A 16,711-nucleotide genomic window follows, 5' to 3' on the forward strand; every position below is an offset into this window, starting at 1 on the left:
CCAATAACGAGTTAGACACACACCAATTATGTATTTGTTAAGATAAGATCTATAAGACAAATACAGAACACGACACATTCAGAAAAACGGGTTTCTGAATAATTACTTGAAAGTGTTAAATAAATTAATTGGTTAATTTATTTATTCAAATAATTATTATTGGAATGATTATTTAACTATGTGTTCTTTTATAAAATGGTTTATAAAAGATGGGGTGTTTATATATTTTACAAAGTATAAAATAAATAATAAAAAAAAAAAAAAATATATATATATATATATATTTGGGGCCGGTTTTGGGTGGGCCCCACACCCCATGGTCTTGGTCAAATCTTGTCATATATTTGGTGGAAGTTGAGTGTTTTTACTTAACAAAAAACCTAACACCATGTTTGCATTATGGTGGTGTAATGATAAAAGGAAAGATCAAGATCAATATACACACTTTCAAGAAAACAAAAAAACACAAGTAACAAAACAACAACCCTTTTCTTTCTTCCTTTGTTTCTTGGTTCGGCCGAAATCAAGAAGAAAGATTCGGGTCTCGGTTTTTTCGTGTTCAAGCTCCCTAACATAGCTCGGTGTGTGTTGGAGGCTCGGGGTATATTCCATTTGAGGATTTTCCTTTGAAAGTCTAGCATCAACATCATCATCTTCTTCAACCATCAACTACATCTCTTAAGGTTAAGATTGTAAGTTATATGAGCTTTGATAGTTTAGTTTTCCGTATTACTTGATCATTGCCTCGGGTTTCTAATATATAGATTATTGGTAATCTATGACATGAATAAACTAGGTTGTTCATGTACACATATCATATAAACTTGTAATATATATATATATATACATATGGATAGATATGTTTAGTTTGCAAATATCACGCTTCCGCCTTAATTGTGACTAGTTAAAATGGTTAACTAAGTATTAATTATCCATAGAAACCCAACAAAACCCATGGCCAACTCAAACACTAATGGAGCATCATAACATGTAAATTTTGTGTTGAGGTAGTTGATGGTTAATGATGTTTCGTATATTGATTGATGATTATGTTTCGTATAGTGAGAGGATGAGAGGCGTATCCTAGTCCCCATAATGTATATGTCCCGGATGTAGCTCTTGTAACAAGTCAAGACGAGTGGTGTCATTGTGTAAACAAGTTGAGGCACTTATAAGCTATTAGAGACCAGCTCGCTAAGAACCTAAATAAAAACCAAGATTAAACGAGCTTGAGCGTGGATCTCTTATAATAAACGAACTGGAGGTCGCATTTCACATATCGTACTTGACTAGGCAATATTCTCACATGCTTAAATGAGCTTATTATGTATAAACCTTTTATACTTAATTAATATATATGTGTGTTTAATTATGAAAGAGAGAGTTAAAAATGTATTGTGTTACATAAAAAATTTGATAAGAATTATACTTAAATATGTTTATATAAATGAGTATACATGTGTGGGTGTAAAGAAAAACTACCAACAAATCGAACTTGAGCTTTAAAACTGAGTTTTAAATAAGTCAAGCTTAAGCTCGTACACAACTCGCTTACACCCTAGTGCAAATGAAAACTAGAAAATTGAGTTGGTGGCATAATGCTAGTTGTCCGGATGCATGTTACCTTGAGAGAGACTTCACCATAACCTACAAAAGTGATCAAACTCTCCCTCATAAGCAAAAATAAAGACTAGATCAACACCAACCTTTCGAATGCATAAACATGAAGCCATTTGTTGGATCTATGTGCTCAAGAACATAAGGCAATGCTTCTAACAATGTATAAACCTAAGGAGTCACACAGCATGCGACAACACTTACAATCCAAGACACATTTATGTGAAGAATTATATTATTGTGGCATTAATCATTCGTGGAATAATTATATAATCTCCAAGAAATATTACTTGTTATTAGTTGAGAAATAGTATTTAAAAATAATAACCAGAGATTAATATTTGGTTAATTTTAATATTATATATCTATATTAAAAGTGTAATTTGAGAGTTTTGTGTCAATATCAAACTAACTGATAACAAAAAAAACAAGTTGGTGGAGTGGTTAGGTATGATGTTGTTAAAGATTTGAAATATTTAGACCCAGATTTGAATCTATACATTGTTTCGTTTTTGGTTTGTTTTCAACTTTGCTTGTTTAGCAGTCTTAGTCCTCTAGGTTAACAATTTGGTAAAATCCCTGACTAACTCAAATTAAATATTTGATAGGAATAATAATTAATTTTAAAAAGAATAATACAACAAGCCGAACCAATACCAACTAATTCCATAGCAACCTACGAGTTTAATTACACCTTTTATTTAACTAAGAATAATCTTATTAGGGCCCGCCCGAGGGGTGTGCGAGGCGCACCTTCAGCCGAGGCACGCAATTTTTGGGGGCCAAAACTTTTTTCTGTATACATATATTTATCAGTAAAAGATACCAAGTCAAACGACCCCATCACTTGGTCATTTGGTCAATAATTTTGGTGTTTAAAACTCGCCAGAAAAATAAGTTTATTGACAAGAATATTAGAGCCGGATACCAAAGGAGTTGCAGGTGCAGAATGCGTTTCAAATCAAGTTTTGATGTATGGCAAGAATGGTCCCTGACTTATTTCTTTATTAATAATAACAAAAACACTTTAACCTTTAAGTTTTACAATTAATATAACTAACCCTTATACTTGATTTATAAGGAAATAATAACATAGATTTATGATCTGTATATACATATAAATTCACGCTAAAATGGATGATATTTGGAACTGGTTGGCGCGTAATTAATTATTGTGTTTTTATAAATTAGTAGATGATGTTGATTCATATATAGTTTTTTACTAACTTAACTAGTTTGAAAACATTAAAACATGATTAATTGTCATATTCTGTCATCTGAGATGGCGGAATACCTAGTTTCCATCACTAACACATTCGTACACCTACTAATCCATATGTTTATTGTTATAACATTAATCGCCATTTATAAAAGTTAGCTTATGTATTTCGTTATTCGTTATTCGTTAAGGCCTATGAGCCTTTTTATTTTGGTTCGGCCGAGGCATCTAAATTTTCGGAGAAGGCCCTGAATCTTATTGATTGTGTTGTTAAGTATGTAAGTCGAGCCATTGACCCCATGTACTGTTTGTTTGATTGCATGTTTGTATCCTTGGTTTTTGGTTTGTAATCTCGTATTGTATTTTTTGTTTTGCTCTTCAAAGTAGAGAATTTTCAAAAGCTTGCTTTTCATATGAAAAAGGGAACGTCACCTAACAATCTCCTTATGAAGATGAAGGGCTACATTCATGAACTTGAAGAACTTGGTTCTCCTCTGGGTGATGAGTTAGTTGTGGATGTAATCCTTAGCTATTTGGTGAAGCCATACAATGGTTTTGTCAAAGACTATAATATGAATAAGAGGAAGATATACGATGGGTTCTTCAAGTAAATTAATAGAAAAACGGGTACTAGGCTAAGGAGCAAGAATCTAGGGAATTAGACAAATTGCTAACATAAAGCAGACTGTAGAACAAACCCTTAACACCAAGTGTTATCATTGTGATCAAATTGGGTACGTGGTGAGGTATTCTTCAATCTTCACCAAACCTTGGTGAGCTAATGAAGGGTAGTGTTAGTAGAGCAAACATTTCATATATCTGTAAGATAAACTATACTCTTATTCAGTTATTCTCGTAATGCCTAAGTATATAAACTAGTTTTGGTTATCACGTTTGCAATGATTTGTGGGGACTGAGAAGAGTTAAGAGAACTAAAAGCCATCAATTTTGATCTCCAGGTTAGCAAAGGATCTCATGTTGCTGAAAAGGCAACATGACAATATATCTATTGTTACTTGTTGGCCTGTATTTGACTTTAAAGAATGTTTGCGTTGTACCTAGCTTGACTAGGCATATTCTTTCAGTTTCTCGTTAGCATAAACAAGAGTTTTGTTATGGTTTTCGTGATGATAACATTTTGGATTATTTGCATGACATGCTCCATTTTGAGGCAAGGCCTCATAATATTGTCAATGTAAGTAGTTCATATGGCAATTCTGTTAATACATATAAATCCAAGAGACTAGAGACTAATTTCAATCATACATATTAGTGGCACAGTCGCATAAGCAAAAGGCACGCATCGAAACTCCAGACTTATGGGATCTTATAATCCACCAGTCCGGAGACGTTTGATGTCTGCAAATCATGCTTATGTGGTAAGAGGACTAAGAAACCTTTCAATGTAATAGATTAAAGAGCCTCATATGTGTTAGATCTCATACATAGGATGTATCCTAGTCCTTTAAGACACTGACTCGATCCCTCGAGAGATGCCTTATAACAAGTGTACACACACATATATATACATACATATGCATATATATATATATATGTATATATATATATACACACACACGTGTGCGTGAGCGTGAGTTCAATTTTGAAGATTTGAACTTGTTTATAATAATCGACTAACCATCTTGAAAGTCGATTTTAGACTACTGCTAAATACAAATATAAACAAAATACCTAATTGAATTGTTTAACATTGCAACAAGATAAACTATTGATTTCTCACTTTCTTTTAAAAAAGAAAAAAAGAGTGCTAATTATGTATTTTGTCCACTTTTTTTATAATTGGGTATCACTATACTTGGTGTGGTTCAGTCCACTGAATTCCACCCAATTACTTTAAGCCTCTCTATGCTTAACTTGCATAGTTCTGATTTTGGATGAGGATAGTGACACCATCATGGAAACTTAAGAAGAACAAAATATAAAAACTTATCTAAAAGACACATGACAAGTTCAAAGGGAAAACAAAATAAAAACTGAATTATGGCTGGTCTCTAATTAAAAAAAAAGGAGTATTACAAGAAAAAAAAATTGTACCAATCAAGATTATGTTGTTTAATTTATCAATAATTATATAACATCATAATTATTTTTAATGCATCATAACACTAGTTTTTATCAATTATAGTAACGTATTTTTATTATAATCTTCAACTCTTGGTTTAACAATCTGCCAGGGCCGGCTCCGAGAAAACAAAAGAAAATTTGGGCTAAACGTGAAAATTTTTTGGGCCTTAAGTAAAGAAATATTTTGTTGGGTTTAAACAATTTAAACTTGATATAGGCTTACTTGGTTATAATTTAGGTTGTAAAAAAAACTTTTGTATAAAAATAAGATTGAGCATGTCTCAAATGAGACCAAAACCCTAACCTTTTGGTTATTAGTAATACCCCTTTGCCACTAGACCAAGCTAGTAGTTATGTAATTGAGTTTAAACACTAAATATACATATTGTTTTAATAAAAATACATATAATTTAAAAAAAAATCCGGGTCTATTGGCTGTCGGGCCTGTGACCGTCGACCACCCTGCCATACCCTAAGGCCGACCCTGCAATCTGCATCTGATTCCCTTCTAGCATGGGTCTTATATTCGAATCTTTTTTTCATTCACTGGTTTCCTATCATACCTCTTGAAGATTACCCACTCAACGAGTCAGCGTAAACTGTGATTTACATGATATCATCGGAGCATATATTGACAAGTCTCATGAGTTTTCCGATAACAAATTGGTTAAAAAGAACATTGTTGAAAATTAATTTTATAAAAATAAAAGAGAAAATGTTTTGTGATGGAGATCTTAAAAGTGAAATTAAAATTAGGTAGAAACAATTTAAGTGGTAAGAAAGAAAGATTCTTGAAGCGTGTCGGATGGAGGAATCGGTTCGCCACATTCCCAACGGTTGTGGTTTGGACTTTGGTTTGGTTGGTCCACCTAAAGATTCCACTTTCTAAGCCTTTTATCCTTTCAACACGCATTGTCCCTTCATTCGTTTTATTTTCTTATACCCATAATACCCTCATTTACCCAGCATATTTGCACTCGTCCTAGGTTGGATATTAAATGCAAAATAAGGTACTAATTGTCTAATTTATAATTTATGCGAAGCAAATATAATTTTTACTGTCTCATTGCTCAAATATTGTTTGTATACTGTGTGATGGTTCAAAATAGTAGGGAGATGATAATTCATAAGTTACTTATAATTAACTCATATGTAAGAGTGATTAGATGTATCTCTATTCTCTAGTCAAGTTCAAGCAACTCGAACAACCTTCAAATCAAGTGTCAAAATACTTGGATCGGAAAGCTCGCTTGCTTTACTAAACTTGCGTGTAATTTTATGTTTTTTAGTTTTTTTTTGTTCACACAAATAATTGACGAACTATGTAATAAGTACAACTAAAAATTTTCATGTAGATTCAAATTGAACAAGAAGAGTATTGTTATTAATAGTGTTTTAGTACTAAAATCAAGTCAAGCCGGCCCAGACTCAAATATGTGGGTTGATATATCGAACTCTAGTTGATTTTGTATGATGGTCAAGTTAAGCTCGACGGCATTGTATCAATTCGAGTGGATTCAGTTATTAAAGTACATTCACATGTATAGATAGTATCATTAGTATGTGGGTTGATAAATCGAACTCTAGTTGAGTTTGTATTATGGTCAAGTTAAGCTCAATGGCATGTATCAATCGAGTCGTTTCAGCTACTAAGTACATTCACATGTATAGATAGGATCATTAGTTGTTAATTATATGATTAAATTAAAAAATTCGTGAGTTTTTTTTTCTTTTTCCTTTTTTTGTCGAGTAATCTTATGCTTGGGTGATCATAATTGCATCATTAACAAAATCGGATCGTTCATATTGCACGTTTAAAACATATCTCCATACAACTTACTAACATGCTCAAAAAGAAAAAAAGGAAAGAAAATTATTGTGCACACGAGAATAAGTGAAGCATGGACTCTATTTTTCATGCTTTAAGAAATCATGAAGGGCAACAAAGGTTAGCCCCTTTACTCAAGAGCCATAAAGGGAATCATGCTTATCGTGACTGGTACATCATGCATTGAAAGTGGTACCTTTTTAAGATTTGACCATCCTTAGACTGTAAAGTGAGAAATACCCAGAGAAGAAAAGGGTCTCATAAGTCATAACTCCCATGCTAAAAGGTACGACTAATTTCTAAATGGTTTACTTTTGATCATTTGATGCATTTAATCAATATATGGTACTTGGACCAGTTGGACTTTTAGTAGATATGTCATATGTCTGCTCTTTAAAAGCCCATCAAGGGCAAATAGTTATTCATCGTGAAAGTTCAACCAAAATGGGTCTATGGCCCAACTAAAATTAAGCTTGGTTACCCACTTACCAAGGCAAAGGTTAGGTTTGACCAAAATGGGTCGATGGCCCAACTAAAAGCAAGCTTGTTGGTTAACATTATGGGTCGATGGCCCAACTAGAGGCGTGAAAAATACCAAAAATCGAAACAAAAAAAAAAAAAGTAAACCGAACCGTATTCGTAACAAAAAAACGTTCAAAACCTTGAATTCGGTTTTCGGGTTAGATATAACCGAATTTGAATTCCCAAATTGGTTTTCGGATCTTGAAAATTTTGAATTTGGATGACCAAACTAGGTTATGTGGTTTTTTTTTCTTTCTATAAGTTCTATGAGTCTAGTGGTCCACTTCACCAAGCCCAGCCTTTTTCAAAACCCTAAAGTGTGACACAATCAAAATTCCAAATCCATCTCCAGGATTTCACTTTAGGCCTTCAGGGTGGCGCATCCACATTCACGTCTCAATTCCACTTTTCATCGATTATGTTCCTCGATAACTCAATCCATGCAAGAATCCTTATAAGTTGTGCAACACATTCAGTTTTTCTGACAGAATTTAGGGTTTTTTTTATTTTAACCGAATCGATCCGAATTGAATTAAGATGAATTCGGTTCGGTTAAAGAAATTTCAATTCGGACCGGTTTTGTTTTTCGGATTCAGGAAAAAAAAATTCAAGTCCTAACAAACCAATAACAATGTGAATAATATATATCCGATCCGATGAACACCCCTAGCTAACAAGGCAAAAGGAGTAAAGTGTGGTTTTCATCACTTTAGTTTATTCAAATTTGCTATTTTAGTCTAATAGTTTATAATTTGATTTTCCGTCCCTAGAGTTTCATTTCCATCGTAATTTTCGTCCCGGTGTTTCGTTAACAATATGCTATTGATTTTAAAATATTTTAACAAGATGAACAAAAATTGCAACGAAAATGAAACTCTACGAACAGAACAGGACAAATTTCAAACAATTTTTTAATGGCAGAATTATAAATTCTTTAATATAAAATACAATATTTACATCAAGACAGAAAAGAAATGAGCAACAGCTATGACACAAGTGCTTTTTAAATAGCAAATTTGAATAAACCACTGCAACAAATTTTATAAATTAAAAGAAAATCACAAGTAAGAAGACATCAATAAAAACTTGAGGGAGATATATGTAACATGCCAAACCTTCCGGGGGTCAATTAAGAGTATTATTTCTTGATACAAAAGGGGATCAAATTCTAGGGCTCGTTTCGATCAACATTTGAGCCCTAATTCGTTGATCAAAATCTACGCAATTCGTGCAGAAAATTGAGGGCTTTTGAAATTCAGCATCCGTACTGCTTTACCCCAACTCAATTCGCCAATTCAACTTGCAACAATGACTGAGGTACCATCTTTATTTACCTGTCACTGATTCTATTAAAGCCATATTAATCAATTTAGGGTTTTTGTGAAGTAGTATAATGTGTATAATCGTCTGTGACTAGTATGTTACTTGACAAATTCACAATGTTTTTTTGTTTATTGAGATTTATCGTGGAATCACATAATGTTGTTGGTAATGATAAGAGAAAGAGCCAAGAAATTGATCAAAATTAAAATGAAATTATAAATTGCAATGAAATTATTATTTGTTTATGTGAGTGTAGAATTTGCTAAGCGCTAGTCGGGCGGTGGGGTATGTATATATTAAATTTTATATATAGAGATTAATCGGCGACTAGTCGGTGGGGTACCGAACTACCGACTAGCTATTAATCGGCGCCTGGTCGGGATTTTTACAACTGTGAGTGTGACTCAATGGGCTCCAACATTTGTAGCTAACAAGCTGGTTTTAGTATGTATAGTAGATTTTGTTTTCCTTTGATCATGTTAAGCAGGCGATACAGGTTAACCCGACCCGAGCACGACCTCCGTAACCCATTTATCTGAACAAGTCAAATGGCTTAACGGGTTGTAGTTAAGTTGTAAACTTGTTAAATGGGTTGGCAGGTTGTGATAAATAAATTTACTTGCCAACCTGTTTATGACCTGTTTAACAAGCTTGCAAGTTGACTACAACCGGCGTAGTTATCAAAGGTGCTAGACGCACTCAAGGGGCATTGCGTAAAAAGAGGTGAGGACCTAAGAGGAAAAAAAAAGCGAACTTAAAAAAATTAAAATATATTATGTATTAGGAAATAATACTGTTCTTCATATAATAAAAGCATAAGTTATTATATATCATTTGATATCATCTAGTTAGTCCCAAAAGTTCAAATACCAAAATGGTTCATAACATGAAAACCAAAAGTTCAAAAAGTAATAAATAGTAAGACCATCCTCTAGGGAGGGGCAACATAGCCCCTCCATGCCATCGCCACGTAGGAAACGGGGCTTTGAAGCCCCTCTCCGTAACGCCCCACTGTTGTTTGTTGCCCCATTTTATATATACATATATATGTATGTGTGATACAGAGAGAGAGAGAGAGAGAGAGAAAAGATGCTGGAAACTAGAAGCGACAGCCTAGAAACTAGAAGCGCATATATTGAGCCTCGCCTGGAAAATGGGCCTAGGTGGAAGAAGCGAGGGCTTTTAATAACTACGCAACCTGTCAAACTGTTTGACTCATTTAGTAAACGGGTCATCTTTAGGTTACATAAATTAAGTGTGTATGGGGAGGGTTGATGTTTGTGGCATGAATAAATTCACAGGTTGTGTTTTGGTTCAACGATTAAACTAGCCAACCTGACACGATTGACACCCCTATTTTTTGCTTTAGATTTACACTTACAAACTCAATTTGATTGCATTTACCATCTCGCTAACATTTTATTTGTTTATTTTTCAGTATTGGGTTAGTCAGGGAAAAAAATGGTGTGACATATGCAAAATCTTCATATCCAATAATCCTTCAAGCGGCTCTCTAACATGAGAGACGAGAAAGTTAAAAAAGATAAACAGAAAAAGGAAACCGAACGCGTTCTCACACAAATTGAAGAGGTAAATAAAAAGACATGCTATTTTATTTTAGAAGGATAATTTATTCTCAATGTGCCACTGTTCTTATATATTTCGTTTTAATAATTGGCTGGCAGAAAGCGACTCGTAGCTATCAAAATGACGTATCAACTTTTCAAAAGGCAAATTCGTTAGGTGCTCCAATAAGCAGTGAAGGGACCGGTGATGGCTCTACATCAGGAGGTTAGTAATAAAAGTCATTAATTTATAAAAAAATATATATATTATAAAGTGAAATGAAGCAATACATGATTTTTGTTAATGACAGAATGGGAGCATGACACCTCATCAGGGTATTACTACAATAAAAGTAACGGTTGTTACTATGATCCTAACTCAGGCTTCTACTATACTGATGCTTTAGGTAAACTGGTTAACTTTAAAAAAAAATTTATAAATTGGTTAACCTTGTTATATTATTTGTTTTGCTAACAGGTAAGTGGGTGACACAGGAAGAGGCTTTTGCTGCAGCATCTAAACAGCCGTCTGGGTCTATACAAAAGAAACCGATGTTTGCTACACAGTCATTGACTTCACAAAGTCAAACAGACTCTAAAACTCAACGGTCAACTGTAAACCCTGCAAGATCTGTTAACAAGCCGTCTTCCCTTGCTATAAACAAGAGAAAGCGAGTGGATACGAAATCGAAAGTTGTGTCTGAGGAAGAAGCCGCTGCACTCAAGGCTAGGGAGGCTGCAAGGAAGAGAGTCGAGGAGAGAGAAAAATCTTCACTTGGCCTTTATAAACATTAATATGTCGGTACGTATTTACCTAATTTTTAGTGGTAATATGTTATAACAAATTTGTTATGTATGTCGCAAAACGGGTTGGGTAATGGGTCAAAATAGTCTAGGTCTGGTTGATAAAACACTTTTGTCCTATTTTCTACAAATTGTTTGCCCCAAAGAAGAAAATATTTTATATTGTATAATAAATTATTAAAAATTATGTATATAATTTTGAGTTTTTATGCATTAAAAAATAGGGGTGTAAAGGAGCCGAGCCCGAGATTTTATATGTTTTAACTTATGATAGCTCAGCTTTGTAAGTTGGCATATATCAAACTATATTTCTAAAGCTCAAGCTTATTTATAAGCTTGATTTGAGCTTTTAAAGAGCTAATCTCAAGTAGCGCATGAGCAGCTTGGCTCGTTTACACTCCTAATAAGAAGACACTTTGGGCAGCGTGTGACCTGCTTTCTTTTAGGCTAATTCTTTGTCCTTGCCCATATGACCTGCTAGGACAAAGCATCACATGAATTGACTCTCTTTGTCCTTGCCCATATGTCCTTGCCCATTATGCATGGATTGATACTGATAAGTTTATGGTAACATTTTCAATACAGAAGACGATGAGTGGTGTTGATGCTGGAAATGAGCGGCCTAGCTAAACTCAAACGATGCTGTAAAATTCAGTGATCGATCATCGTTTTCAATCTTGAAACTAAAAATGAACATGAGATTTGTATAACCGTTTGATTTCATATGTTCACATCATTTTCAGTATTCTCCAGTCATATTTTGTTTTTATTATAGAGGGTGTTAAGTGCAGACTATATATGTGTGGTTTGAAATAGGCTGCTAATTGGGTTGACACAAATGTGACCTGTATAACCCAAAAAAGATTTTTACATACTACTATTTCAGGATTCTAAAGTTCCATATTATTTTTTATCATTTTGAAACATTTGTGTCAATTTAACTTTAAGCCTTTTCAAATTTTGACAAAAGACTCGAACAGGTAATTTTGTAAATGGTAATCAAGTTTAAAAAGTGTTCCAATTAAGTCACTAACTTTCATATTTTATTTAAAAGGAAAATTGGTTTTAAATAATTCCAACAATGCTCTATTGGCAAATAACAATCTTAATTTAACATTTGGCTAGTGGTGGTTCCAACTATAGGTGTATTTGTTTCCAACGGTCCGAGACTAAAGAAATGTTAACTCCGCTAGTATGATGTTTACGTGACATGCCTAGTTGTCAAAAATTGATTTCGAGGCAGCTTGCGTGGCATCTCTTTAAATTATTATTTATAATATATTGAAAAGTTACTTAACCACCCACCCAGCCTCTTGTCACCCATTTCTGCAACAGTGCCACCACAACCTCATCTCGGGCAGTCAGGCAAGCCACCACCACCACCACCTTCCCCGGCGAGCCACCTTTTAAAATAAATATTGTTAGGACCCTTCCCCTGTACACCGTCATCTTCTCCGATCGAAGAAACACGTAAGTATCTAACTAATTGAGTTAAGTTTTCGTTAGTCGCGGATCGTTGAAAATAAATACATCTTTAGTTGGGACCACTATTAGCCAAGTTTTTAAGTTGGAACTGTTATTTGCTAGTAGGGCATAGTTGGGATTTTTTAAAACCAATATTTCTATTTAAAATGATACGTTTTAACATGTTTTTCTCTTGCTTCAATAGGAAAATCTTTTTCTCTTTTTTGAAGTTGATGTAGTGATGCGAATTTTATTTTTTTACTTTTAATACAATTAATGGTTTTTTCTAATTTTTAAATTTCAACTCCCGACCTCCATTAGTTACACATAAAAATATGATTAAGCTTGATTTGAAGATTTAGTGACCCAACTTGAAAAAAAATTGCATGAATGATCTTATTAGAACACTTTTAAAACATATTTGAAGTGCTCTCCGATCCCGTGCGTGTAGTTAATCGGTTTGCTAAGGAATCGGGCCCGTCTTTTTAGTAATGGACTTCAATTTGAGTGTTAAACATAATAAATTGGTGGCTGAAAAAGTCAAAATTAATCAGTTGGATCCTATGTCAGTGAAGGAGATTATTGATAATCGTATAATTGAAGAACATATCCGGGATGATGTGCTAAGTGAGGAAGGGCCTGATGATTTCCACGGTGTTGTTAACGATTATCATACATGTGACAACATAAAGGAGGTTGAGGCTATGATTAGGTTGGCTCGTGACTTGGGGATGAATTTCGAGGGCATGGAAGATCTTGTTTGTAAGGTTATAGAAAAAGAAGGGTTTATATCCCTAGGTTGAAGTTTGGTTAACAATGTCACTTTGCTTTAATGGTTTTTTTGGGCTCCCTTTTTAGTTTCTTAGGGGTTTATTTTGATGTTTAGTCTGTCTTGTTTGTTTTAGTAGTTTTATCTTTAGGTTTTTTCTAGTTTTCCCCGCTAGCTTTTTTATAAAATTTGCCGTTAAAAAAAAATCCAATGACAATTCCTCTTATATAAAACACATTATTTTTATTTTCTTACAAATCTAGCTTTAAGTCAAGTTGGTTGACTGTTCACTTGTGTAGACTGTAGACTGACTTTATATAATCGGCCACTGACTGGCCCCACCGGGCATTTAATAATTAAATTCCCCCGGACCCTTTCTAATTCTATGCATCCTTTTACCCCGTTGCCGACGGAAACTTTGCACAAAACGACACTCTTTCATCCCATTTAATTACGGTTAACCCCTTAAGTTATAATAATAATAATAATAATAATAATAATAATAATAATAAAGTTACTTTAAAGGAAAGAAAGTATCCAAGTAAAGAAAGAACATAAACATGTAATAACCTAAGCATCTGAGTTTTTAAAAATTTATATTGTAATAATATAACCAAAATTCTGGGTGAATTTAGCACATGTTGAGGGGCTCAACTTTCTTTGGCGAAAAACATTATTTAGTATATTTTTTTTTTTATTTTATGTATCTGCTGTCCCTAAACAAAGATCTTTCAGCCCATGTTACCTTTGAACTTTTCTTTTAGATCCGCCACTGATGAAGTTGAAGCATAGTGGTCCAGAAGGATCCACCGACTCCGATCATTGGAATTCGTTAGAGTTTATCCCCCACTTGTGGCCTAGTGGTAAGAATCTTGGGTTCTCCAATGGAGACTTAAGTTCAACTCCCACTTGTGTCACTTTGGGTGAATATATTGGCAATGAAGGATTTGAGCTATGCCTTGTGCAAAGGTTGTCAGTGTGAACACCGAGCCCACCCGGGTTTTCGTCCCACCGTGTGTTAGGCCAGAGAGTTTTGCTTTTGTGACGGCACAACGACTGTCAAGTGGCAGCCGGCAGTATGGTTTCCTGGGGGAACGCCCAAACTAAACTCTGAAGCCAGCGTGAGCCCGGTTAAGACAACATAGTCTGGCCAGAGTGGAGCAACAGGACTCTCCATATTTGAAGAGTACGATAACCTAAATACAAGAAAGACACCGTTTTAAAAAAAAGTTGTACTTCAAAAAAAACTCTGGTTGTACCATTAATTTGTTTAATTTAGTATGAAACTCGAAATCCATATCTTTAATTTACATAAAACTTTTTACACTCTCAATACAAATGTATAACATGAAATTATTTCAGAAAATTAGAAAATGATCAATCATGAAATTATACAAATAGTGGGGGGAAATAATAATAATAAACAGGGAGGCAAGTAAAAAGCAACCACAATAATGGAATATCCTATATGGGTACGTCAATCCACACAAATTGCCTTTACTATCGTTTTCACTATCACATCAACATAATGAACATTCGTATCTAGGCATGTGATGAACAAAGATTCAGATAACAAATCCAATGAATTGTCACCACTTTTAGAAATCATACACCTCTTTACGACTGTAAAATATAAGTTAAACTGAGATAAACAGTCTTATAATATACTTTTTTTTAACTGTGACGGTGTGAAAATCATATCCTTTTTTAAATTCATTGTTTCATGACACTTCCTGCATTTTGATGAAACCTTAAACAACCCAATAACCCGGATTTGCACGGCAAGTTCGTCTTCCTCCTCGTTTCTCCAGCGGCCGTGAAATTCACTTCCTCGACCGACACCATCATCGAACCACCACCGATACTGTCGGTGCTTCTGAAACTAAATGTTTCGTCCTTTTTCAACATTGTGTATTTGTTTAACAAATCTTTTCTCGTTGTAAGGCTCCCCTCGGACACACTTCGAAACAATAACAAGTTCTTGATGTTCCACTTATTGTACTTGTTGCTTTTCGTTGTCGGTTCACGTCCATAATTCGTTGCATTCTCCTCGGGTGGGTTCGGTGTTTGCTTTCACGCCTCATAGAAAGGATCAAAACCGGATAACACCTCTTTGAACCGGAAACTAGGCGGTTTGCATGATCCTGGTGAGTCCCTAGGGAAATGCATGCATGGGGGCGGTTTCAATGGTTTGATTTTGCCGCAATCAAAGAGCTCATCGGCTGCGGATATAGAGTGGCGTTCGAGATGCCCGAATGCAAAGTCGGTGTCGTGTTTGGGGATTCCTGGTTTGTGCTCCCAGAAGAAAGGGATCATGGTGGATTGAGGGCTTGATGGGGCGGTGGCGTATGGGGAAGTGGCGGTGCTGTCGAAGTTGAATTCGGCGGCCGATGGCGGTGGGATGGTTTGTACTTCCATGGGAGAAGATGGATGATTGTTTGGACAAAGGGTTTGTGTGTTTGCTAAGTGTATATGTAGAAGAAAGAGTGTAGACTATAGAATGAAGTGGACCATGACTTTTGATCATAAGGTAGCCTGGTGGTATTCAAATGTGTTGTGAGAAAACTAGATTTTTTTTGTTACAATAATATTAATAATATATTTTATTAGGTTAAAAGTGGGGCCGTAAATAACCGGACATCCGTTCGGCTAGAAGGTTTGTTTATAGTCGTCTGTTTAAGAAATAGACCAAACATAAACAAAAAAATTTCGTTAGCTAAACTTAATGGATGAACACGGAAAGAGACTGCGTTTATTTGATAGTGTTTGTGAACGTCAGGTAACGTCCGTATGGTAACATCTAGAATGATTATACCTTTTGAAATTAATATGTAATCGTTTTTGTTTGTTTGTTCATTGGAGTCGTTTATGTATGTTTGTCCATTAATGTTGATTGGTGTCTGTTAGTCTTCGTTTGACCATTACTGTCCATTAATGTCCGTGTGTTCGTCTCTTCGTTAGTGTCAATTAAGGTCCGTTAGTGTTAGTTTGTCCGTTACCGTCCGTTTACAATATTAACGAACAGATGCAACTGGAAATGGACAACCTCAATTCCTTAATGGATGGACACGGGCACGAATTTTCGTTCGGTAGGGTGTTCGTGAACCCTCCGTTTGTCTGACAAAAGTTTTAACGGACGAACACGGATAAGGTCTAGTCTAGTTCGGTTCGGTCCGTTTACAATCCTAGTTAAAATAAATAAAATGTGTGTTTTTTCGACATGATCTTCCATAAACATATCAGAAATTAATCAATTATAGTTTGAAGTTAATAAATCATTTTCTTTAAAGAGTCTAAAAAAGGTGACACTAGACTCGCGTGTCACATTTTCGTCGTGTGTGAATGCATGATAAATGCAACACATGTTTTGCTAATAAGTTTAATGCATACATGAATGATGAATCTGCTTCGTTTATTTTCCGCAAATATCTCTTATCCGGACTTAGTTAATGGACACATCTGCAAACCAATTACTTAAACTCATATACAAATACAATATAGGGAGACTAATATGC

The 16,711-nt window shown here is 34.6% G+C and overlaps 1 protein-coding gene and 1 pseudogene across 2 annotated transcripts; one reads left to right on the forward strand and one right to left on the reverse strand.

Moving 5' to 3' along the window:
* Positions 1 to 8,433: 8,433 nt before the first annotated feature.
* Positions 8,434 to 10,956, forward strand: LOC143581431 (zinc finger protein ZOP1-like; annotated as a pseudogene). Its single transcript, XR_013143818.1, has 5 exons — positions 8,434 to 8,588; positions 10,033 to 10,184; positions 10,280 to 10,385; positions 10,471 to 10,566; positions 10,638 to 10,956. The product of XR_013143818.1 is annotated as a zinc finger protein ZOP1-like (transcript).
* Positions 10,957 to 15,269: 4,313 nt separating this feature from the next.
* On the reverse strand, positions 15,270 to 15,614 carry LOC143581424 (uncharacterized). Its single transcript, XM_077064216.1, has one exon. It carries the CDS (start codon positions 15,612 to 15,614, stop codon positions 15,270 to 15,272), a length of 345 nt encoding a protein of 114 aa, XP_076920331.1.
* Positions 15,615 to 16,711: the final 1,097 nt, after the last annotated feature.

The sequence above is a fragment of the Bidens hawaiensis genome, unplaced genomic scaffold, assembly GCF_021521415.1.
Source record: "Bidens hawaiensis isolate Kalapana, Puna unplaced genomic scaffold, B.hawaiensis_p1.1 tig00030918_1, whole genome shotgun sequence".
NCBI classification, from domain to species: domain Eukaryota; kingdom Viridiplantae; phylum Streptophyta; class Magnoliopsida; order Asterales; family Asteraceae; genus Bidens; species Bidens hawaiensis.

Excerpts from the sequence above, each read along its gene's own strand:
- LOC143581424 (XM_077064216.1), bottom strand. The coding sequence starts at position 15,614 with ATGGAAGTACAAACCATCCCACCGCCATCGGCCGCCGAATTCAACTTC.